Raw genomic sequence first — 20,470 nt, 5'->3', positions numbered from 1 at the left:
AAATAGGTGAGGGAGATTAAGAAGTACAAAGTTTCAGTTACAAAATAAATGTCACAGTTGTGAAATATATAGTATAGGGAATATAGTCAATAATTATGTAGTCTCTTTGTATGGTGACAGATGACAACTAGACTTATCAATGTGATCATTTTGAAATGTATAGAAATATCAAATCACTATGTTCTATACCAGAAATTAACATAGTGTTGTAGGTCAGTTATACTTCAAAAACAAATAAAACTCATAGAAAAAGAGATCAAATTTGTGGCTACTAGAGGTGGGGGTTAGGGGAAAGAGAAATTGGATGAAGGTAGTCAAAAGGTACAAACTTCCAGTTAAAAGAAAAGTAAATACTAGGGATGTAATGTATAACATGATAAAGATAATTCACTCTGCTGTATGTTATATATGAAGTTGTTAAGAGTGTAAGTCCGAAGAGTTCTCATCATAAGGAAAAAATTTTTTTGGCTATTTCTTTAATATTGCATCTATATGGGATGATGGATGTTAAGTAAACTTGTTGTGGTAATCATTTCATTATGTATATAAGTCAAATCATTATGTTGTACACCTTAAACTTATACAGTGCTGTATATCAATTATATCTCAGTAGAAAAAAGTTTTAAATAAATCAACTCTAAAAACATAATGCATACACCAGCTTAAAATGTTAAGAGGAATTTTTTAAGCCTCCAAAATAACAAAAAACAACAAAAACAAAAACAAAACCTCTAGACAAAAGAGAATTTTAAAACTTAAAATCACTAAGAAATGCACAGAGGAAAAGATCAACGTATTTAGTTCATGGACAAAACATTATGTATGTCAATATCCAATATAAATTTAAAAGACAAACAAGAAATTTAAAAAAATTTAATCATGAAATGATGGAAACAATGAAAATGAAACAATGATAATTAAAATTAATGTTTTAATATATTTTAAAAACACATACAATTGATAATAAAAATAAATATTAAGTAAAAAGGTAAAACATAACATCTGTTATTAACAAAACAATAAATACATATAGCTAATATAAATATGAAAATATAGCATATTAACAATAAAAATGCAAATTAAATTAATAAAATGCTGTTGTCTTAAGTGACTAATAGAGTTAAGTGTTTAAAATTTAGTTTATTAATACCATTGAGAAAGCAACAAAAATGTAAGTTTTACTCTACTGAGGCTATTATGAAATTGCAGAACAGCATCAGTCACATTTTAAGGGTGTCTTCCCAGGTAGCAATCCATCCTTCATTGTCTACAAATGCCTGAACGCTTCCAATGCAACCCAATCCATTCACAAATGTGGACACAGGGAACCACGTTGTGCTTCTGGAACACAACAAAAGCCATGGCCAATCAGAATGTTTCTCTCGTAAATGTAGACTGAGAAATGGCAAAATAATCTCTTTGGTTAAGAGCTTAAGATGTGATCTGGAGATCTGTGGGGTGGCCATAGATGGACTCAACATAGGTTGTGTTGTAGAGAGTTAAAAAGTGAGAGACACAGAGTAAAGGAGATAGGAGAGTCAGAGAGATGTGGCAGATGGCTTTCATTTTCTATTCAGTCCCTCCCTATGGCCTGACCTCTGTGAGTTCCAAGAATCCTCTGTATCACCTAATAATAAACAATTATTTTTTGCTCAACTTGTTCCTGGTATTTGAAACCAAATCATAATAGAACAAATTGTTTGAAAAAGAAACTTGGAAGACAAGCCACAAACTGGGAAAAAATATTTGCAAAAGACATATCTGATAATGGATTGTTATCCAAAATATACAAAGAACCCTTAAAATTCAACAATAAGAACAAACAGCAACCCAATTTAAAAATGGACAAACGACCTGAACACTTTACTGAAGAAGATATACAGATGGCAAATAAATATGAAAAGATGCTCAACATCATATGCCATCAGGGAATAGTAAATTAAGAAAACAATGAAATACTACTGCATAACTACTAGAATGATCACAATCCAAAATACTGACAACACTAAATGCTGAGGAGGATGTAGAGCAACATGAACTCTCATTCACTGCTGGTGAGAATACAAGATGGTACAGCCACTTTGGAAGACAGTTTGTCAGTTTCTTACAAAACTAAACATATTCTTACTATACAATCCAGCAATCTTGCTCCTTGGTATTTATCCTAAGAAGCTGAAAACTTATGTCCACACAAAATCTTGCACACAGGTGTATACCCCAGCCTTATTCAAAATTGCCAAAACTTGGAAGTAACAAGATGTCCTTCAGTAGGTGAATGGATGAACTGTGGTACATCCAAACAATGCAATATTATTCAGAGCTAAAAAGAAAGGAGCTACCAAACCCTAAAAAGATCTGGGGGGAACTTACATGCATATTACCAAGTGAAAGAAGCCAATGTGAAAAAGCTATATACTGTATGATTCCAACCACATGGCATTCTGGAAAAGGCAAAACTATGGAGACAGTCAAAAGATCAATGGTGCCAGAGGTTAGGAGGAAGGGGAGAATGAATAGGCAGAGTAAGGAGGATTTTTAGAGCAGTGAAACTATCCTGTTTGATGCTACAATAGTTGATACAGGTCATTAAATATTTGTTCAAACTTGTTGAATACACAGGAGTGAACTCTAATGTAAACCGTGGACTTTGGATGATAATGATATACCATTGCAGTTTCATTAACTGTAACAAATGTATCACTCTGGTGCAGAATGTGAGGTGGACCGTGCATGTGTGGGAGCAGAGTACATATAGGAACTCTTAGTACTTTCTGCTCCGTTTTGCTGTGAACCTAAAACTGCTCTAAAAAAAAAAAAAAGTCCTTCAAAAAGCAATTAAAGAATGTTTTCAAGAACTTTAAAAATATCATAAGGCAAACTCATAATCCCACTTCTAAGAACCCATCATAAGGAGGGATATTCAAAACAATCCTATAGATAAATTGTAAAAATGCATTGTGTAAAAAAAAACATTTTGGACAAAGAGTTAATTGCACTGTTATTTATAAAAATGAAAAGCAAAGAGCAATACAAACACCCAACAATAAATGGCTAAATTGTAATAGAGCTATATTGTTCAATACTATGCAAAAGCAAAACTGTGTACAAAAGCTGATTTAAAAATCTGATAAATTAATAATTTACAGTGCTAAGTAAAGATTATAATGGGAACATCTACTTCCTGGCTTTACACAGTTTTAACTGTAACAGTCTGGTTTAAATAGTTAAAAAATTTTAAACCATTATTAAGGGAATTATGTCTAAAATTGCAATTTTAGAATTTTAGATGGCAAATACTGGTGAAGTTCTTTGTTGCTGTTCCAGGCAAGTTTTACAGTGCTCCTCTTTATCATTTGGTTCATATACTTTACTGACATATTCCAATGACTCAAACTATAGGAAAATTATTAGGGGCAGTTTTCAAGTACTATTCTCTCTAAATATCATTTAGTTTATTTTTAAAATTATTTGATGCCCTATAAACTTTTAATTTTCTTAGCAAATCTCTTTATAAAAAAAATTCTCTTTATAAACACATCAAAAAAATACTTTTTTGTATATGTGAAGTCTGAAAATTACAAGAATTCTGCAAAAGTAAAATAAATACGTTTGATTACCTGTAACCTTCTTCTCTCATTAGAGAAGACAAATGGAGCTTCAAAGAGAATTCAGAATGGAAAATATGTCATTTTTACAATAAATATTTTCAGGCAATATCTCATGATTTGGGCAACCTTATAACATCTTTTTCCTACAAAATATTAACTGGTTAATGACAAGTGTTCAAATTTCAAGTTTTTGAAAGTGTATTCTCATCAATATCAACATTAAATTTAGCACAAAGCAACCAATTCCAAGGTAAATATTCCATAATATAAAATTTCAAAAATATCTAATGGAGCATAAGTCCTTGCTTATGTCAGTAATATCTATGCCTGTCAGGTTACTTCTGGTCCCTATATTATCCCTAGTATACATAATAAAGACAGTATTGCATTAATTCATTTATATGTAGAAATCATGATCATTGTGAAATCATTATACTGATAATTATCTTTGAATCAATTGTTTATAGTATATTATTTTTTTCATACTCTTATAATGTCAATATATTTTGTGTGGAAAGTTTACACCCAGTGCAGGTTCTGGAGCGGAATGGTAAAGATCAGAGGCTCTGGCACAATCAAGGTTAGTGAGAATGGTACAGATCTCACAAAGATGTGACATTTGCTGACATAACTGTAGAAAGTGACTAGAATAGTGTTGACATCTAGTAAGAGCTCACTAAGTGTATGTTCTTGTTGAATAAATTGAAACCGAGGGAGAGATACTATCACTAATGTTCATCTTCTCTACAAATTACTACAATTTTATTTAATATTTTATCATTTTCTATTTGTGATATAGTAAAAATTCAATTGTTTTTATAGTTTTTCAGAATTATATTGAATGTGAATCACTAGTTGGCAATATATTCATTCTCACATTTAGTCTTTTATGCTTCTTTCAATTTAAACTTAAAAATTCTGCTTCTTAAAATTATGTAGCGTGTACTTCTCTTGTTTTGTTATTTTTCAGATTTAATGAGGTTATGAAAAAAGAAAAATATCTCATATGTATAAATTTATCATTTTGTTAGTAGCAAAAACACACCTAGTGTTTTTCAATTCATTGTAGTGTTTTTTCTTTGAGGGACACTTTTTTTTTTAAGCTCTTGATTCCTTTCTAAAACGTCTGAATTACTGAAGTTGTCAAATAAAGTTTCATATTTCTCCTTGGCCTTCAGTCTGTACCCAAGAACCAGCTTCCCCTCTTGGGCATGGATTATGTTTGGGTAAGAAGGAAGACTGTCCAGATTGATGAAGCAATACCCCTGGGAAAAGACGATTAACATGTATAAAGGGATTTCCCTGCAGTATAAATACCAGCACGCGCCCTCCTGGTGCTCAGAGCCTCCCTGATGTATATATGCAGGTAGTGAGATTTGAAACGGCCCTTTGAGATGGTGATATAATAAAACTCTGACTTGAGGAGCAGACTTCTCCTCATTTTTCTACTCTTTTGTGGGAATGAGTTGCCAACCTTTTACTTCGGCTGATACCTTTATACCTCTGAATTCTGAGTCTTCTGCAACTCTGCCTCTGATAATGCATCACAGCGCTGCCGAGTGCCTACCAGTCTCCAACCACGCCACCAACGTGATGTCCACAGGTACTGACTCCAATAACCGTCTACGTGTGGCTGGGCCTAACATGTCAGGGTGGACGCTTTGAATCTTGTTAGTTTAGAATCTCATTGCTTCTTTTATTTTCATTGGTGTTAAGTTAAATATTCAGGATATTGAAGAGGTCAAAATGCCTAAGAAAATTTTCAAGAAATATTAGTAAGTGTAGTAATTTCTATTATTGTTGGTTTTATTATAAAAGAGATCTGTTTTCTATATAAGTAAACAGTGAGTCTGAGATTTATTTGGTTTTTAGATTACATTTACTACCATGTCTAAAAACAGTCATACACCTCACAGTAAACACAACTGAATGATTCCCAATACCAACAACAGTGGGTTTCAAATAATAAAATAATTAAGTATTTAAATACTTAATTACTTTAATTACTTAAATACTTTAATTACTTACTTTAATTTAAAGTATTACTTTAATTACTTTAATTTTTAGCATAATTAAAAACTCAGAAATCAAATCTAGAGGCAATATAATATTTAGAGCCCATGGACTGAGTTGAATTTTCTCAAAATTGAGTTCTGAAGAGACTTCAAAGTTTTTATATTTTCTTATATAACTTTCTTAAATGAAAATTAAACTTGAGAATTCAAATATATTGTCTCAAACACAACCAAGCAAATAAGTATATTTTGTTAATGTGTCCATTTTTTATGCAGTAACAAAGTGTTTTGAAGTTGATTTATAAACAGTCTTGAGTTGAGTAAATGTCTTCTGTTTAACAGCACTTTCCACTTGTTTTAAAAGCAATCTAAATATGAACTAAATTTTATACATTTAAAAATCAAAATTTGAGTTGATACATTTATATGCTGATTTAAAGTATTTTAGCCTTATCTTTTGTTATAATTAAGCAGCTTTCAAACTTATACGTAAGTTTGGCACTAATCTTCGGCTGAATTTTAAAGTATCTAGAGATCATATATTTAGACTTTGGGAAAATTATTAATGCAGTGATTTTTTATCTACTAAACATTCTCAGAATTTAATTTAAAATGTACTAATGAAAATATCCTCAAACATATTTTTTGGAAAATGTAATAAAGTATTTTTATCAAAGAGTTGTGGTATAAATAAATTTAAACAATCATCACATAGCTAATTGTATATTTTACATAATAGGCATTTATATAGGTTGGTGATGAGAAGGATAATGCATTGTTTGCTTAATCTACTGTGTGTGGATAGTATTTGGCTAGAATAAAAGTAAAATTAGGAATTGAGGTTAAAATTAAGCAAGTTTAGGTCAAAACCCTATTTATTTATTTAAAAATAAGTAAATAATGTATAAATAAATAATTTATAACTGATTTATAAATATTATTTATAACTAATTTATAAATAATTATGTATAAATAAATAATTTAAAAATAAATAAATAGTGTATTTAGTAAGTTAGCCTACCCTTTTACACTACTTCCCCACATCAGAAAGACAAAAGGTATTTAAACCTTGGAAGTAAAAAAATTCATAATCAATAAAAGTGACCTAACGTGTTTTAAATAACAATAACATTGCTTTTTATAATTTTTCCATCAAATTGTAATCATATACATCTAATTTTCTAAGTAAGGAATTAAAAATAGTGATTATAATGAGAAGAGCACTTAGATATTGAATGCATTTCATGTTTATTTGTTTAATTTTGGAATGCATAGTAATCATTATAAAGTAAAATGATTTCAGTTCTCTCTCTGTGTCAGTTGTAAAATGAAAATTTATGCAGATATTTTAAAATATTAAAAATTGAATTATAGTTAGAGAAAATATGTTTTACGTTCTGAAGAAATTTTGTCTTTAATCGGTAGACCATATATTTTCAAAGGATTCTAAATCTATTCTTTATAATATCTCATATTATTCAAGAAGATACAATTTTATTTATGAAAATCCACCACTACATTCAGGATATCATGAAAAAAAAGCGAAAATAAAATAGATAAGAAAATGTTGGCTAGTGATTTTATTGTCAGTAGTCCATTGTTATTCATGTTTAAAGCTTGATAAAAGTTTAGTAATTCAAATTTATACTTTCAACATATACATTAATTCAATGAAACCTATAACTATTTATAAATGAGGTTAAGTTTATATGCTAGGTTCAACCTTTATAAACCTCAAGTTACTCAACAATCAACGAACTTATTTTTTGACCAGCGTCATCATTAGAATTGTTGAATTAATTGTGTGCATGAAGAAAACCTACAACCTCATGGTTTCAACACCAGCCTAAATACATTGTACATTGTCACAGGCTTTTCATAAGCCTCTGAACTTAGTGGGGTTTTTATTATTATATATCCAGTAAAAGGCTAGTGGCTCTGCCATTTCCTCTTTGATAGAAAAAAATTGTTAGGTGAATAAGCAGAAGTAAAGACTGATCAGGAGTTGATTTCTGTATTCATTGTTCCAGAAAAAGACCAGTATTATACTATGTTATACAAGAATTTTAAGAAACTATCCTCTCGTCAGTTCTTTGCAATGTCTATATTGAGTGGAACCTGCGAGAATTCGGCTACTTCCGATTAGCCAAGATTCAAACTGGTCAATCACCCCAACACAGATCACAGGATATAATTAATGAAGGCTCTAGTCCACTTTGATGATTCATGATCTCATTATTTGAGACAAATTTCAACCTCTAGTTTTAACCTACTCATCAGAGAACCGCCCCCAAATGAGAACAAATTATTGGCATATAACTTTAAGAACAGCTTAAACGTGTACTTTTGAAATGAAACGAATGTGTCTTGAATCCTCGTACATTTTCTTACCAGTCCCGTCTATTTTGTCTTTGATCCAAACTCCTAAATGTTTGTGCACATATTTCTTGGTGACAACATTGGGAAACACAGCCACAGGACTTCATTATTCTGTTCCTTCCTGTCATTATGGAAACCAGTCATCGACCTATGGAGTGATGGCAGGTAAGAAAAATTGTCTTTACATATAAGATTGAGTTTGGGGACACTTGGATGGATTTCCTGGGTCTGAGGGAATCTTGACCAGAGTATATCATGAATTTCAGATCTCTCAACCTTGGAAATGCTGGTAAAACCACCACTTATTGAAATGTTTTCTGATCTGTGATGTCTTCAGAGACCATAATAGTTATACCTGATTGCCCCTATTCTACCCAGCTCTGAACTGCTATGCTTCTTAACTCTTGTGTTTGCTTTGTATGATTTTTATTTTAATTCTCTACTGCCAAACTGCTCATTGTCACTTGTTTATGCCATTAGTGGGCTTGCCTACAGTAATAATAAGGTAACCGCTAGCCTTATGTGTCTATTTAAATTTAGGTGTAAATTAACTAAACTAAGGTCAAATTTAAAATGCAGTTCCTCAGTTGCACTAGCCATATTTCAAGTGCTCAGTAATCTTATGTGGCTTCCAAGGCAGATAGACCAACTTCTAGAACATTCTCCTCACCACAATATTTCTTCTGGCCATTTGGTCCATAAAGATAAATAAGACATTGAAGGCTAAGAGTGATTTGCAGCTGCTTTAGCAATAGTTGAGTCTTTGGCAGCCCTGTCTGAGATGCTTCTGAGTCTTAGATGAGATTGAACTAGTTGAAGTTACGTATCTTTTTTCCCTTTGGATAAGTAAAGCATCACTAGATCAAGATAAACTACTTGTTTATTGACACTTGCGTGAAGATATTGATAGCACATTTCTTAAGGAAAAGAAAATATGACCTAAGAGATCCACTCATTACAAAATTTATGACTTAATTTTAGGATATGGCCATAGAAACAATTTTGATGGGCACAGAAGTTTTTTTTGGGTATCCCTTAATCTTTTATATTTATTTCTGCAGCAGGGAGAGAAATACTGTGGGTAACAATAAACTACCAAGGATCTATGGGAGAATGTGAGTGTGTGTGTGTGTGTGTGTGTTTGTGTGCACGCTTGTGTGATATTGAGAAACTCTGGATAGAGAAATCACATATTAGGGAAATCTTTTCTTGTGTTTTGTTATCCAGAGTAGGTAATAAAACATCAAATATGTATTTATGCTTATACATTTGAAATAAAATTGAACAAAGAATTTAGTTCACCAACCTTTCATTTCTCAGAATTTCTCAGTTTAAGACTCAATAAAACATTAAAACTTTAAAATAAAATATCCCAGAACAAATTAGCTTCTTTTACCTTCTATTAGGCAGCATTCTGAATAAACTAGTATCCTCACCTTTATATAAAATGAAAACTGATGTTCTTAATGGTTACCTGTAAATCCTAATGTCTCTCTTTAATAAGTAAGAAATAAAGAAAGCCATATTTTTTCTTCCTCTTTGAAAACAGATCATTTATGATTCATATACGTAGTAGTTAATCAGTATTCATGGTTAATGAACAGCTCTTGATGATGAACTATTTTCATTATAAAATAGAATAATATGCATTTAGCCAGTAGAGGTGCAGGCAGAATTCTTTCTGTGGCCTCTACCACATTTTGATTATGGAGACTGGAAATAACAAGCTCATGGCCATGTGCTGCCCTTTCTTAGAGGAAAAAGGCCTTGCTCATCCTTCACAGTAAGTTCCAGGAACCCCAGTACAACTATAGGCTCCCTCTATACCCAGCAAGTGGCAGGAATGGATTGAGGTTGGCACAAAGATAAAACCAGCCACAGACCAAATACTTTTAGACGGATTTTGCTACCACCTCCCTCTCACCAGATCTAGGCCAGTGTCTGTGGAGTTCACAGCTGGCCTGAGAAATCTAACACCCTTCCAATTTCCAGGATTGGAGAGAACGGGCCCAGGTTCACACTGAGAGTCCACAGGCAGCTCGGATTGTGCTGGTACAAGTTTCCCTGGCAGGCTCAGCAAACTCTCTTCCTCATTAAAAGTTAAAAAGGAGAGGCCCCTGGAAAAGCACTTTAAAATGATTCAAAGCCTGGGTTGGTGACAATCACGAGAAAAATTGCCCTAAGATTTGGAGGTATTGTTGTAGTCTTAAACCAAAGTTAAATATATTTTGTCACTGAAAGAAATATTCACCATAGCAAGCATAGAGATTATATTTGAATATTTTTTGAGAGGGATATCATTAAAATATGGTGTGCTTTATAATTTGTTACAATGTCACTATTTTGACATTGTATTTGGTAATTAGCCTTTGCATCATGGCCGATTAAATCTCAGAGAATCTGAACCTTTCTGCCGTCATCCCCAGAGAAGCTACACAAATTGAGTTGTAAAACACAAGAATTCAGAAGTATTCATGAATTCAGAAAAGGTATAAAAAACACAAGAGAAACCTGGCAATGTCATTTGAATTTTCTGAGAAGTCTCAAGGCGTTCATCAAATCGGCTGCTTCCACACAATCCACAGAAGCGTTTAATCATCAACAACAAAGACAGATGCATTGTCACATACTCCATATAAAAGCGAAGCTGCAGAAAGAACCATATTTCAAAGGGTGTGAAATTGCTTTATTTGAATACGGTTATTTTGTCACTATACTCTGATGCTTACATTTAGTTTGAGCATTTCATTAAATTGATAACCCATCGGAAGACAAGAGCTATAGCTAATATTTTGATAAGGTTGGTAGGGAGGACTCTAATCACCAGATGAATCCACTGTGCTTCATAGACCAGGTGTGGGCACACCAAAGAGAATGACTGATTGGATGAAATGAATTAGCCACACCAGGAACTAATTACAAACCTTGTTCAAGTCAGCATCTCAAGTGTCAGTCTCTTCATATCCAAGTTGCAGTGGGTACCACAGGTCTATCAGAGTTGAGTTGTGGCAACTTTGTACCAACTCAACCTGGCTTTCTCCTTGATCTTCTCTTCAGATACATTCTTAGTTACATTTCTTCTTCTGTCTCTTTTCTCCTGAGAACTTAGGTAATTCAACAGCCTACAGTATAGATAATAGGAAACAAGGAATTATAAATGCTATTCAAAAATCTCTTCTGGAAAAACACAAAATAAAACAAAATAACAACAAAAACCCTTCAAAACTCTGATTCCTGGGTATCTGACGTTGTGTCTCTTCTCCAGTTTCTAAAGCTGGGTCCAAGTTAGAAAACAAGCTTAATGAGCTGCGTACTTTGTCCACCGTCCTGTGGAAACTGGGCAAATCAGCTACATGGTAATGATTGCTAAATCCAGCAAGGTTATGACATAATGGCCACCCAAGATGTGCTGTAAGAGTCCTTGCTTAAAAATTAATTTTATCAGGAATGCAAAATAGCTGATATTGGAGAATTAATCAAGAAGATGGATGTTCTTTTCTTATGAAAAGTGGATAATAAGAGAAAAGACTAGTATGGCTGCAAGTGCCCTTTACACCTGGGCTAAGGCAAAGGGTAACAGAAATCTGTTTGACAGTGACATAGAGAAATAGTCTACTTTGGAGCCCATCTCTTCATTCTTAAGTTGTCTTTTTTTTTTTTTCTGTTTCATTTTTTTCTTTTATTTAGTCTTACTTTTCCCTAACTTATTCTGGTTGTGTTGACAATAAGGGAAGGAGTAATTCTGACCATCTTTTGCCTCTGGATCATGAAAGGACTTTCAGTAGCACTGACTCTATGTATTTTCCCTAAATTTTGTAGCCTCTGTCTCAACTACACAACTCGGTGATTGTAAAGCAGCCACAGGCAGTATTTAAACAAACAGGCATGGCTATGCTCCAAATCAACCTAATTTATAAAACCAGGAAAAGGACCCTGTTGTACGTGAATAGGATGTACAAATGCACAAAAGAGAAAAAAAATCACAATTCAAATTTATGATTTGTTTCACGTTCTTATGCATGAGGACAAAAAAAAAAAAAAGAAATGGAGATATTCAAATGTACTTTGCTGTGCATGTCTACAGCAAGGTAGGAGTATTTTACTGTGTCCCTCTGCTTTCCCTGTTTGTTCTTTTAAATCTTCATAACCTCAGAGATGTTGTCAGTTAGCATCTGGCTGAGCCACATGATGCAGAAGAGGCCCCTGCCCTGAATCACAGAACCTTGAGCCAGGTCCCCGCAAGGCAAGACCATGGCCTCCCCATCACCTGCTTTAAAAGACTCACCTCTGTTCCTCTCCCTCCTCCGCCCCCCAGAAGCACATGCAGAGCGGTTCAGAAAGGCTGTGGTGGATTAATTCGCAGTGTGAAAATCCATCTTGGGCTGTAAAGAATGTACAAACACTTCCAAGCTATTTAGGTGTGCACTTGTTCTAGGCTTATAGACAATTTTGCTTTAGCAATGTTTTGGAAATTGTTCATGAAATTTCTGCGGCACATGACTCACTGCATCTTATTCTCCTCCTCCCCAACCTGACTTTTCAAAAATCCAGGCTTTAGAAAAAATTTTTAAATATCTTGTCATGTATACCATACCAATCACTCCCTATTTTCTGCCAAATATAGGATCATATGATAGAAACCACAGGTTGTTTGGCTGTGCTTGTGACTGTCATGAATTTCTGTTTAAGGTTAGCTCCAGGAAAACCGTGTCCTTGCAGATAATTGTGGATACTTTCAATTAACGGAAAATAAAAACATGTCACACATTGTGCTTTCCTTTTTCCTCTGGATGCCAGACTTTTGAACATGGTATTTTCTGTGTACTTCTTATGGACTCATGTTCAAATTTATTTGTTAAATGTGCATTTCTCCAGAGTATTTATAATGTATAAACTAGCTTTAAAATTTTCCAGAAATAGAGATGGCACACTTCCAATATTTTATTAAATAAATATAATACTTTTGTCTGAGAGCGTTTGTTTAATGTAGCCAAATATGTTTAAGATGCAGAAATCCTTAAAGTCATTTGATTTCCCTGAGTACAGACTTTGTAGCAGTGCAACTATTATCAGCAAGAAAAATTGAAAAGAGTGATCAAGATTGCTAACAAATTCAGACCTTTCTGCATCTCATGTAAACGATATGCAACAAATTACTTATGTGAAATAAAAATAATTTGACACAGATTACATGAGTTATCCAAAGTGCCTTAAAATACATTAAATATGCAAAATAAAACAGCAGCCTGATTTGTCTCTCTGTTTTTACTGTTTCTCAGAGTATTTCATCATTAAGTGTATTAAGTGGCATTTGCTCTTTCTGAATGACGAAAGAAGTGAAGATTTTTTCATATGTGTAAGATTCAACTCTGAAAGCAAAGCAAAAGAAAAGTCTTGAGATAAATAATAAGTAAATGTTAAAATAAAAGTGATCAGTTTTCTTTTTTATATATTAGTCCTTTCTTTTAGTTCAACTAGCAGAAATCTAAAACTAATAGAAAGCTAAAAATGAACCCTAAAGGTAATAAACATTAACAAATTGAGTTATGTAATAAATTAAAAATTGATATTAAAAAAAGAATAAAACTGGATAATTTTGATTTTGAGAAGTAACATTAATTGCTCTAGACAGGAATAGTTTCTTTTGTATATTTTTTACATCTGTGAAACGGCTAAATTTATTTTATGCTATTTTGTTTAATTTCTCAATTGCATGTGTATTTTGCTTCAGAAAAGTAATATAATCTACTGGATAGGGGTACATTATATAATTACATATTCTCATGTAAATAATATAAGCCAACAATTTGCTGACTTACACTATTCTTTGCTCATTACGTGTTGATATATTAATGTGAGCTTTATATATCCTGGCAAAATACACTATTACTCATGTCTGACTTGTGAATGTATATTTAGAGAAATTATAGGTAGCATAAACTCGATGTATTTTTTCAGTAAGTTTCTAAGAATGATTACTGCAGGTATTCTGTAATCATTTATTTTTAGTTTAAATACTTATTTATACTCATAAGAAAGATTATTAATTATTGCATATTTTATTTACATCAAAATGTCTTGGTTATACAGGTGTCATTTAATATAAATTAAAGTTAAATCTCTATGAATAAAAATGTAAAGTACTGATGAAGAAAACAGAAATAAAATGTGTGGGAGTTTGGCTTATACCATCCTCTCACCCACGCTCCACAACTGAGGCAGACTCTTCTTTCCAAATGAAGAATGAAATCTAGAAGCAATTAAAAAATTAACTCTTTTAGTTTTTTGTGATTTATTTAACTCACTAAATGGATTCAATGCTTCATCATTTATGGGTGATTACCTATCATATCTAGAACTGCACCCTTCCTTGCCACTTAATTTTGCTTCCTAAATAATTGTCAAGAAGTGATTCCATTATATTTTATACTTTTCAAGAACTCTTGTTGCTGACTTTTTAATAGAACTTTAAAAATTACTTTTTGTTAATGTTTGTCGCTTTTTAACGTCGAATCTATTTAAACATATTAATGTATTTTGTGTTCTCATAATTTTCTTTTTACCCGCCTTTACTAAATTAAGCATTTACTGAAAAATCAGTGGGGTTTCTTAATAATGTAAAATCAATTTTTCAATCCTACGAAAACTTCCCAGCATAGCCTTTAACCACGTACCTGATTATAACAAACATCATAGATTATTTGTTCAATGAATTAAGAAAACAGAGATGAATATGTACATTCTGGTTAAAGTTGAACCTCAGATTCCCAGGAATAGATGTCTTTTAAGAGAAAAAAATGATGGAAAACTCACACTTCTGTGAAATTTGCTTATTTCTATTTTAATTATTTGCAAGTCCCTGCTTCCCTTTGGCTTTGCATTATCTTTGTTTTTGCTGCTCACAGGAAGGTGGAAAATAAATCATCGCATTTATACTAAGTTACTCTTCTATTTCAGAAGACTGAATGTCAGGTAACCTTTCAGATTTGAGACTGGCTGTCACAATAATCTTATGGGCCAAACTGTTGCATGTATAGAAATGGGGGATAATTACAAACGGTCCTTTCCTTTTCTTGCTGTTACAGGGAGCTTAGCCCCTTGTCTTTATAAGTTTCCTGACCACACCTTGAGTCATGGCTTTCCTCCCATGCACCAGCCTCTCCTGGCAGAGGACCTCACAGCCGCTGATTTCAAGCAGGAGCTCAGGCGGAAAAGCAAGTTGGCTGAAGAGCCAATAGACATGGATTCTCCAGAAATCCGAGAACTTGAAAAGTTTGCCAATGAATTTAAAGTGAGAAGAATTAAGCTAGGTATGTGCTTGTTATGAGCAGTGGGGCACACAACCTGCTCTGCAAATTCTTACTCTGTTACTGTTCAGTCTCTTACACTCCGCTCAAAAGTCCAAGACAGTTCTCATTCTACATCTCTACTGTGGAAGTAAGTTACTCGAATGATGAAACACCCACAAAAGCCTTCATTTCCCTGTAAATTCTTAGTAGCCAAAATACATAGATTTCTAAATTAATGGTACTCCTTTTCAGAGATAAGTTTTGAAGTGCCTTTTTTACCTATATTTTATTTGAAGAGATACCTTTGTATGATTCAAAGGCTAAAAAGGTTTAAGTGAAATATATCCCTTCTGCTTGTTTTTCCTGTTTATCAGTGCTGTGTGGCCTTCCAGAGGTATTTTATGCATATACATACAAGCAGATACATATATTTCTTGATACATATTTTTTTTCATTTAACTATTTGTTTTGGAGAGCTTTCAATATTAGTTTTTTAGAGAGCTTTCTGTAATGCATCTGCCAATTTCCATTTTATGAATATACTACCAGTCTCCTGCTGATGGAATTTATATGGCCTTTAATCTTATGCTACTGAAAACAATACCACAATAATTAACTTCATAAATGTCATTTTGCACCTATATAAATACATGTGAAGGGAAAGTGTTAAAAGCAAAATTGCCTGATCAAAGAGTATGTGTGTTTGGAATCTCGATAGATGTCAAATTGGTCTCTGTGGAAGTTGTACCAAATTTTACTACCACCATAGGTGTGTCTTTTGCCAGCCTTCAGAATATGAGCTCCATGAAAGCAGGAGTTTTTTGTTTATTTATTTCTTTTTTGTTTTCTCCTTAGGGGCATATCCTCAGCACTTAGAACAGTGACTGGCACATAGAATAAAAAAATAGTTGTTGAAGGAAAAAGATGCTTAAATCTTTTGGATCTTTGCAAATCAGATAGGTCAAAGTGGTGCCTCATGGTAGTTTCATTTTAAATTTCTCTTATTATGAGTGAAGAGTGAAAGATGTTCTTTCATGTGTTTGACAGTCATGTGTAATTCCTTTTCTGTGAACTGTCTGTTCTCAGCCTTTGCTCACTTTCTATTGAAAAGTGTTTTTAATGTAAATAACCATAATAATTAACCTTGATTTTAATGCATGAAATGTATTTTTTAATGGATTGAAATGATGGTGCAAACTTTTGCATTTGTGAAATGAGCCACTGGTAATTTTTAATGATATTTATTGATGGGCATCATATGTAATCATTTTGTGCATACAGGTATATAGCCTTAGGCCCTGAATTAATATGTAGTAACTATTTGTCATAAACACAGCAGTAGGCATCTTTATAACATTCATTTTCAATTTGCTATTTATATTGCTGTGAATGTTTCAAATTCTATATTGATGGCTTATATCAACTTGTATTCTAAAAATGTTTGAGACAATCTATGAGAACTTTTTGCCTGGAGATAGAAGCATTACTGAATGATATCATAAATATGCTTGGAGGTATACATAAAATATTATGTGATGAAAGTCTCATAATAAACATGTTTTTAGGGAAAGTAAACACAATTCTTAGTTTTATCTTCAACATGTTGAATCTTTCACTCTTAAAGTTGAGATAAAAATATTTATGATATACCACCATGTATTTTATACATTATATTTAATATACTATAGATTTTGAGTATATATCATCAGATGTTTAATAAAAATGATTAAGAGAGAATTTTTAAATGTCTTCTAAAGTGTTTATGACACATCTAACCAATCTGGCTAAATATTATGAATGGCAGATGTTCCTACCTGAATTCTTTTGACTTCTAAAAAAGTAATTTATTAACTAGAAGGAATTTTTTTTTGAAATACTGAACAATTCTACACTGAACCTTACTGTTATTCTAAGTTGCCAACAAATATATGGTTAAAAGTGGTAATTGACAAAGATACACAAAATTGTACAATAATGGACCAAAATGAATGCTTCTTGAAAAACAAGTTAATGGCCTTTGTTGTTTTTTCACAGGATACACCCAAACAAATGTTGGGGAAGCCCTGGCAGCTGTGCATGGCTCTGAATTCAGTCAAACGACTATCTGCCGATTTGAAAACCTGCAGCTCAGCTTCAAAAATGCATGCAAACTAAAAGCAATATTATCCAAATGGCTGGAGGAAGCCGAGCAAGTAGGAGGTACTAAAGTTGTTTCTGGAGACTCAGTGATGTTCTAACCTGAACACAATGCCTTCCCTTGGTTGGATTAATGCTAAAGTGAGAGGCTTGAAGTTTGGTTTGGGTTTGCTTTTTCTCTTTGACGTGAAAAATAAATATCTTGTTTCATCACACTAAAAAAGCAAGGCCAGAGCAAGTGTAGAAATAAGTTTACTGGGAATGTAAATTGTGAGAGAATAAACGGTATAAGGAGAACTTCTAGACAATATGGCATAGGTGTGAAGTGGTAAAATGATTCTTTTTAGCACATCCAGATTGTTTTGCCTCTGGGCTATATACGGTAGTAATTATACATGCATCATTTTCATAACCTAATATAAGTGTAGCCAGAGCATTTGCACACACAAGCAATTGCTAGATGAGCAATTTATTGTGATAAAATTATCTACTTATATTAATGTCAAGGCTGGATAAAGAGCAAGGTTTGAGAGCATTCAGAGCAAGTGTTCCAACCAAAAGTAGGGATATGATTTAAAAGACAGTTGTTTTTGCTAAGTTAATATTTATTTCTGTGTTAACATTTTAATCTAGGGCTTGTAATCTAAAATGATGTAGACTGCAAAACTTTAAAACAAAAATGTGTGGTAATTTTATTTTGCATTGTTTTATAAAGAAAATTTTGAATCCAAATCTGATAGTTAAAATAAAAAGACTTACTTTGTTTTTGTAATTATTCATCTTTTCCCCATACAGCTTTATACAATGAGAAAGTGGGTGCAAATGAAAGAAAAAGGAAACGGAGAACAACTATCAGGTATACTTTTGAGATATTAAGAGTTACTGGAGAAGAAAAAGATATTTTACAAATGGAATGAGCATTTAAGCATAATATAGATTCAATATAACATAAAAATGAATAGAGTCAATTGAGAAAATAAGATAGGTGAAAAAGCATAACATTTAATAAATTACTGGTGAGATATAGCTGGAAATTTAAAATTTGATGGAAAAATATGTATTGTTTGATTCAAGAACAGTTTTACTCTGCAAGTTTTGGATAAAACAGAAACTGGACAATCACTTCTAAATAGAGTGACCGTTTCTATTGTCCTTTTTATTTTATTTTTTGCGGTACGCGGGCCTCTCACTGCTGTGGCCTCTCCCGTTGCGGAGCACAGGCTCTGGACGCGCAGGCTCAGCGACCATGGCTCACGGGCCCAGCCGTTCCGCGGCATGTGGGATCTTCCCGGACCGGGGCACGAACCCGTGTCCCCTGCATCGGCAGGCAGACTGTCAACCACTGCACCACCAGGGAAGCCCTCTATTGTCCTTTTAGACATATTTCTTGCTCTGGCAGTATGGCATCTATGTTATTACAAATAACAAAACTAGTCATCAGTATTTTAGCTGCTTAAAATTCAAGGTAACTCCTTGCATTTCAAGCCAGAAAGATTGTTCATTGATCTTTTTGTAATTTCCATGAGGCTCACAGAGGAATTGCTAAAATACAGTTTTTGTTTTAGTGGGTTAGTTGTACACAAAACATTTCATTTATTGTAAATAAATGATTTCTGGGGGACATTTAGAAATGCCTACAGAATTATTTCCTTCTCAGTAAGTCAGTGACCTCTTGTGGCACAAAGTGGGATAAACACAATGTCTGGGTTCCCCTACTTATTTCTTCCTGTGACTCTGGTATAGGTAGCCTACGAAAGACTAGCAAGCATCCAAACGTTCAACAAACTGCACATTTATCTTTGTTGAAGAGCTTTGAAGGTGTTTTCGGAGTCTTTAAATTTCCTTTTTATGTTAATATTTAGGAAATTCAACCTAACAATTTTGATCTGCCAAAAACATCCCTAAAAATATCCTATCTCCCTTTCTCTCCTGTCATCTCCCCACCTCCCAGTATTGCTGCTAAAGACGCTCTGGAGAGACATTTTGGAGAACAGAATAAACCTTCCTCTCAAGAGATCTTGCGGATGGCTGAAGAACTGAACCTGGAGAAAGAAGTAGTGAGGGTTTGGTTTTGCAACCGAAGGCAGAGAGAAAAACGGGTGAAAACAAGTCTGAATCAGAGTTTATTTACTATTTCTAAGGAGCATCTTGAATGCAGATAAGATTTCCTATTGTGTAATAGCCAGTTTTTCTATTTTTCATTCCTTTCTCTTCTCCAGCCAAAATAGAAATTCCTTTTTTGATTAGCTTCAAAAAAATCCTATCAGTAACTTTTGCAGAAGCTTTTCTTTTCTACTTTAGAAATAAATACAATTTAAATTATATTGATGAATTATTCTCAGAGGCCACGTTGTACTTTTTAAGCCAGAGACTAATAGGAATAAAACAGTGATTCTCTCTCTCAATATATCTCTCCCTCTCTCTTTACACACACACACACACACACACACGGGAGTGGTCTTTTAAAGTTCCCTTTTCCAAAGGCTGTGTATTTGCTTTTTAATATTTTAGTCAGTAATGTCACATAAAGAATATCACCAGAGAAGTTCCAATTAGAAAATTCCTTAACTGATGTCCTGCTTACCATCAGCTCTAATAGTTTGTTTGAACTAAACTTTTTTTTATATATAAATTTATTTTATTATTTATTTATTTTTGGATGCATTGGGTCTTTGTTGCTGTGTGCGGGCTTTCTCCAGTTACGGTGAACGGGGGCTACTCTTGTTGTGATGCACGGGCTTCTCGTTGCAGTTGTTTCACTTGTTGCAGAGCACGGGCTCTAGGTGCACAGGCTTCAGTAGTTGCGGCATGTGGGCTCAGTAGTTGTGGCTCGCGGACTCTAGAGCGCCGGCTCAGTAGTTGTGGCGCACGGGTTTAGTTGCTCTGCGGCATGTGGGATCTTCCCGGACCAGGGCTCGAACCCGTGTCCCCTGCGTTGGCAGGCGGATTAACCACTGCGCCACTAGGGAAGTCCTGAACTAAAAGTTTTGCACTTAAGAACCACAGGGGCCTTTGAATTTTAATATTGCATTTAGGAATACAT

The 20,470-nt window shown here is 33.4% G+C and overlaps 1 protein-coding gene across 2 annotated transcripts; it reads left to right on the top strand.

The window, feature by feature from the left end:
- Window positions 1-4,945: 4,945 nt before the first annotated feature.
- POU1F1 (POU class 1 homeobox 1) lies at window positions 4,946-19,851 on the top strand. Of its 2 annotated transcripts, none has more exons than XM_029214676.1 (6): window positions 4,946-5,211; window positions 8,096-8,167; window positions 15,088-15,312; window positions 17,326-17,490; window positions 18,223-18,283; window positions 19,379-19,851. In XM_029214676.1, the coding sequence occupies exons 1-6, from the start codon at window positions 5,070-5,072 to the stop codon at window positions 19,587-19,589; spliced, it is 876 nt and encodes a 291-aa protein (XP_029070509.1). In that variant the 5' UTR covers window positions 4,946-5,069; the 3' UTR covers window positions 19,590-19,851. The 2 variants fall into 2 exon arrangements, with proteins under 2 accessions (XP_029070509.1, XP_029070508.1); XM_029214675.1 differs by having other exon boundaries at window positions 8,018-8,167; window positions 19,379-19,830.
- The last annotated feature ends 619 nt before the right edge of the window (window positions 19,852-20,470 follow it).

The sequence above is a fragment of the Monodon monoceros genome, unplaced genomic scaffold (assembly GCF_005190385.1).
Source record: "Monodon monoceros isolate NGI ecotype Baffin Bay Population unplaced genomic scaffold, NGI_Narwhal_1 Super_Scaffold_11, whole genome shotgun sequence".
NCBI lineage: Eukaryota > Metazoa > Chordata > Mammalia > Artiodactyla > Monodontidae > Monodon > Monodon monoceros.
This window is presented reverse-complemented; position numbering and strand designations above follow the sequence as displayed.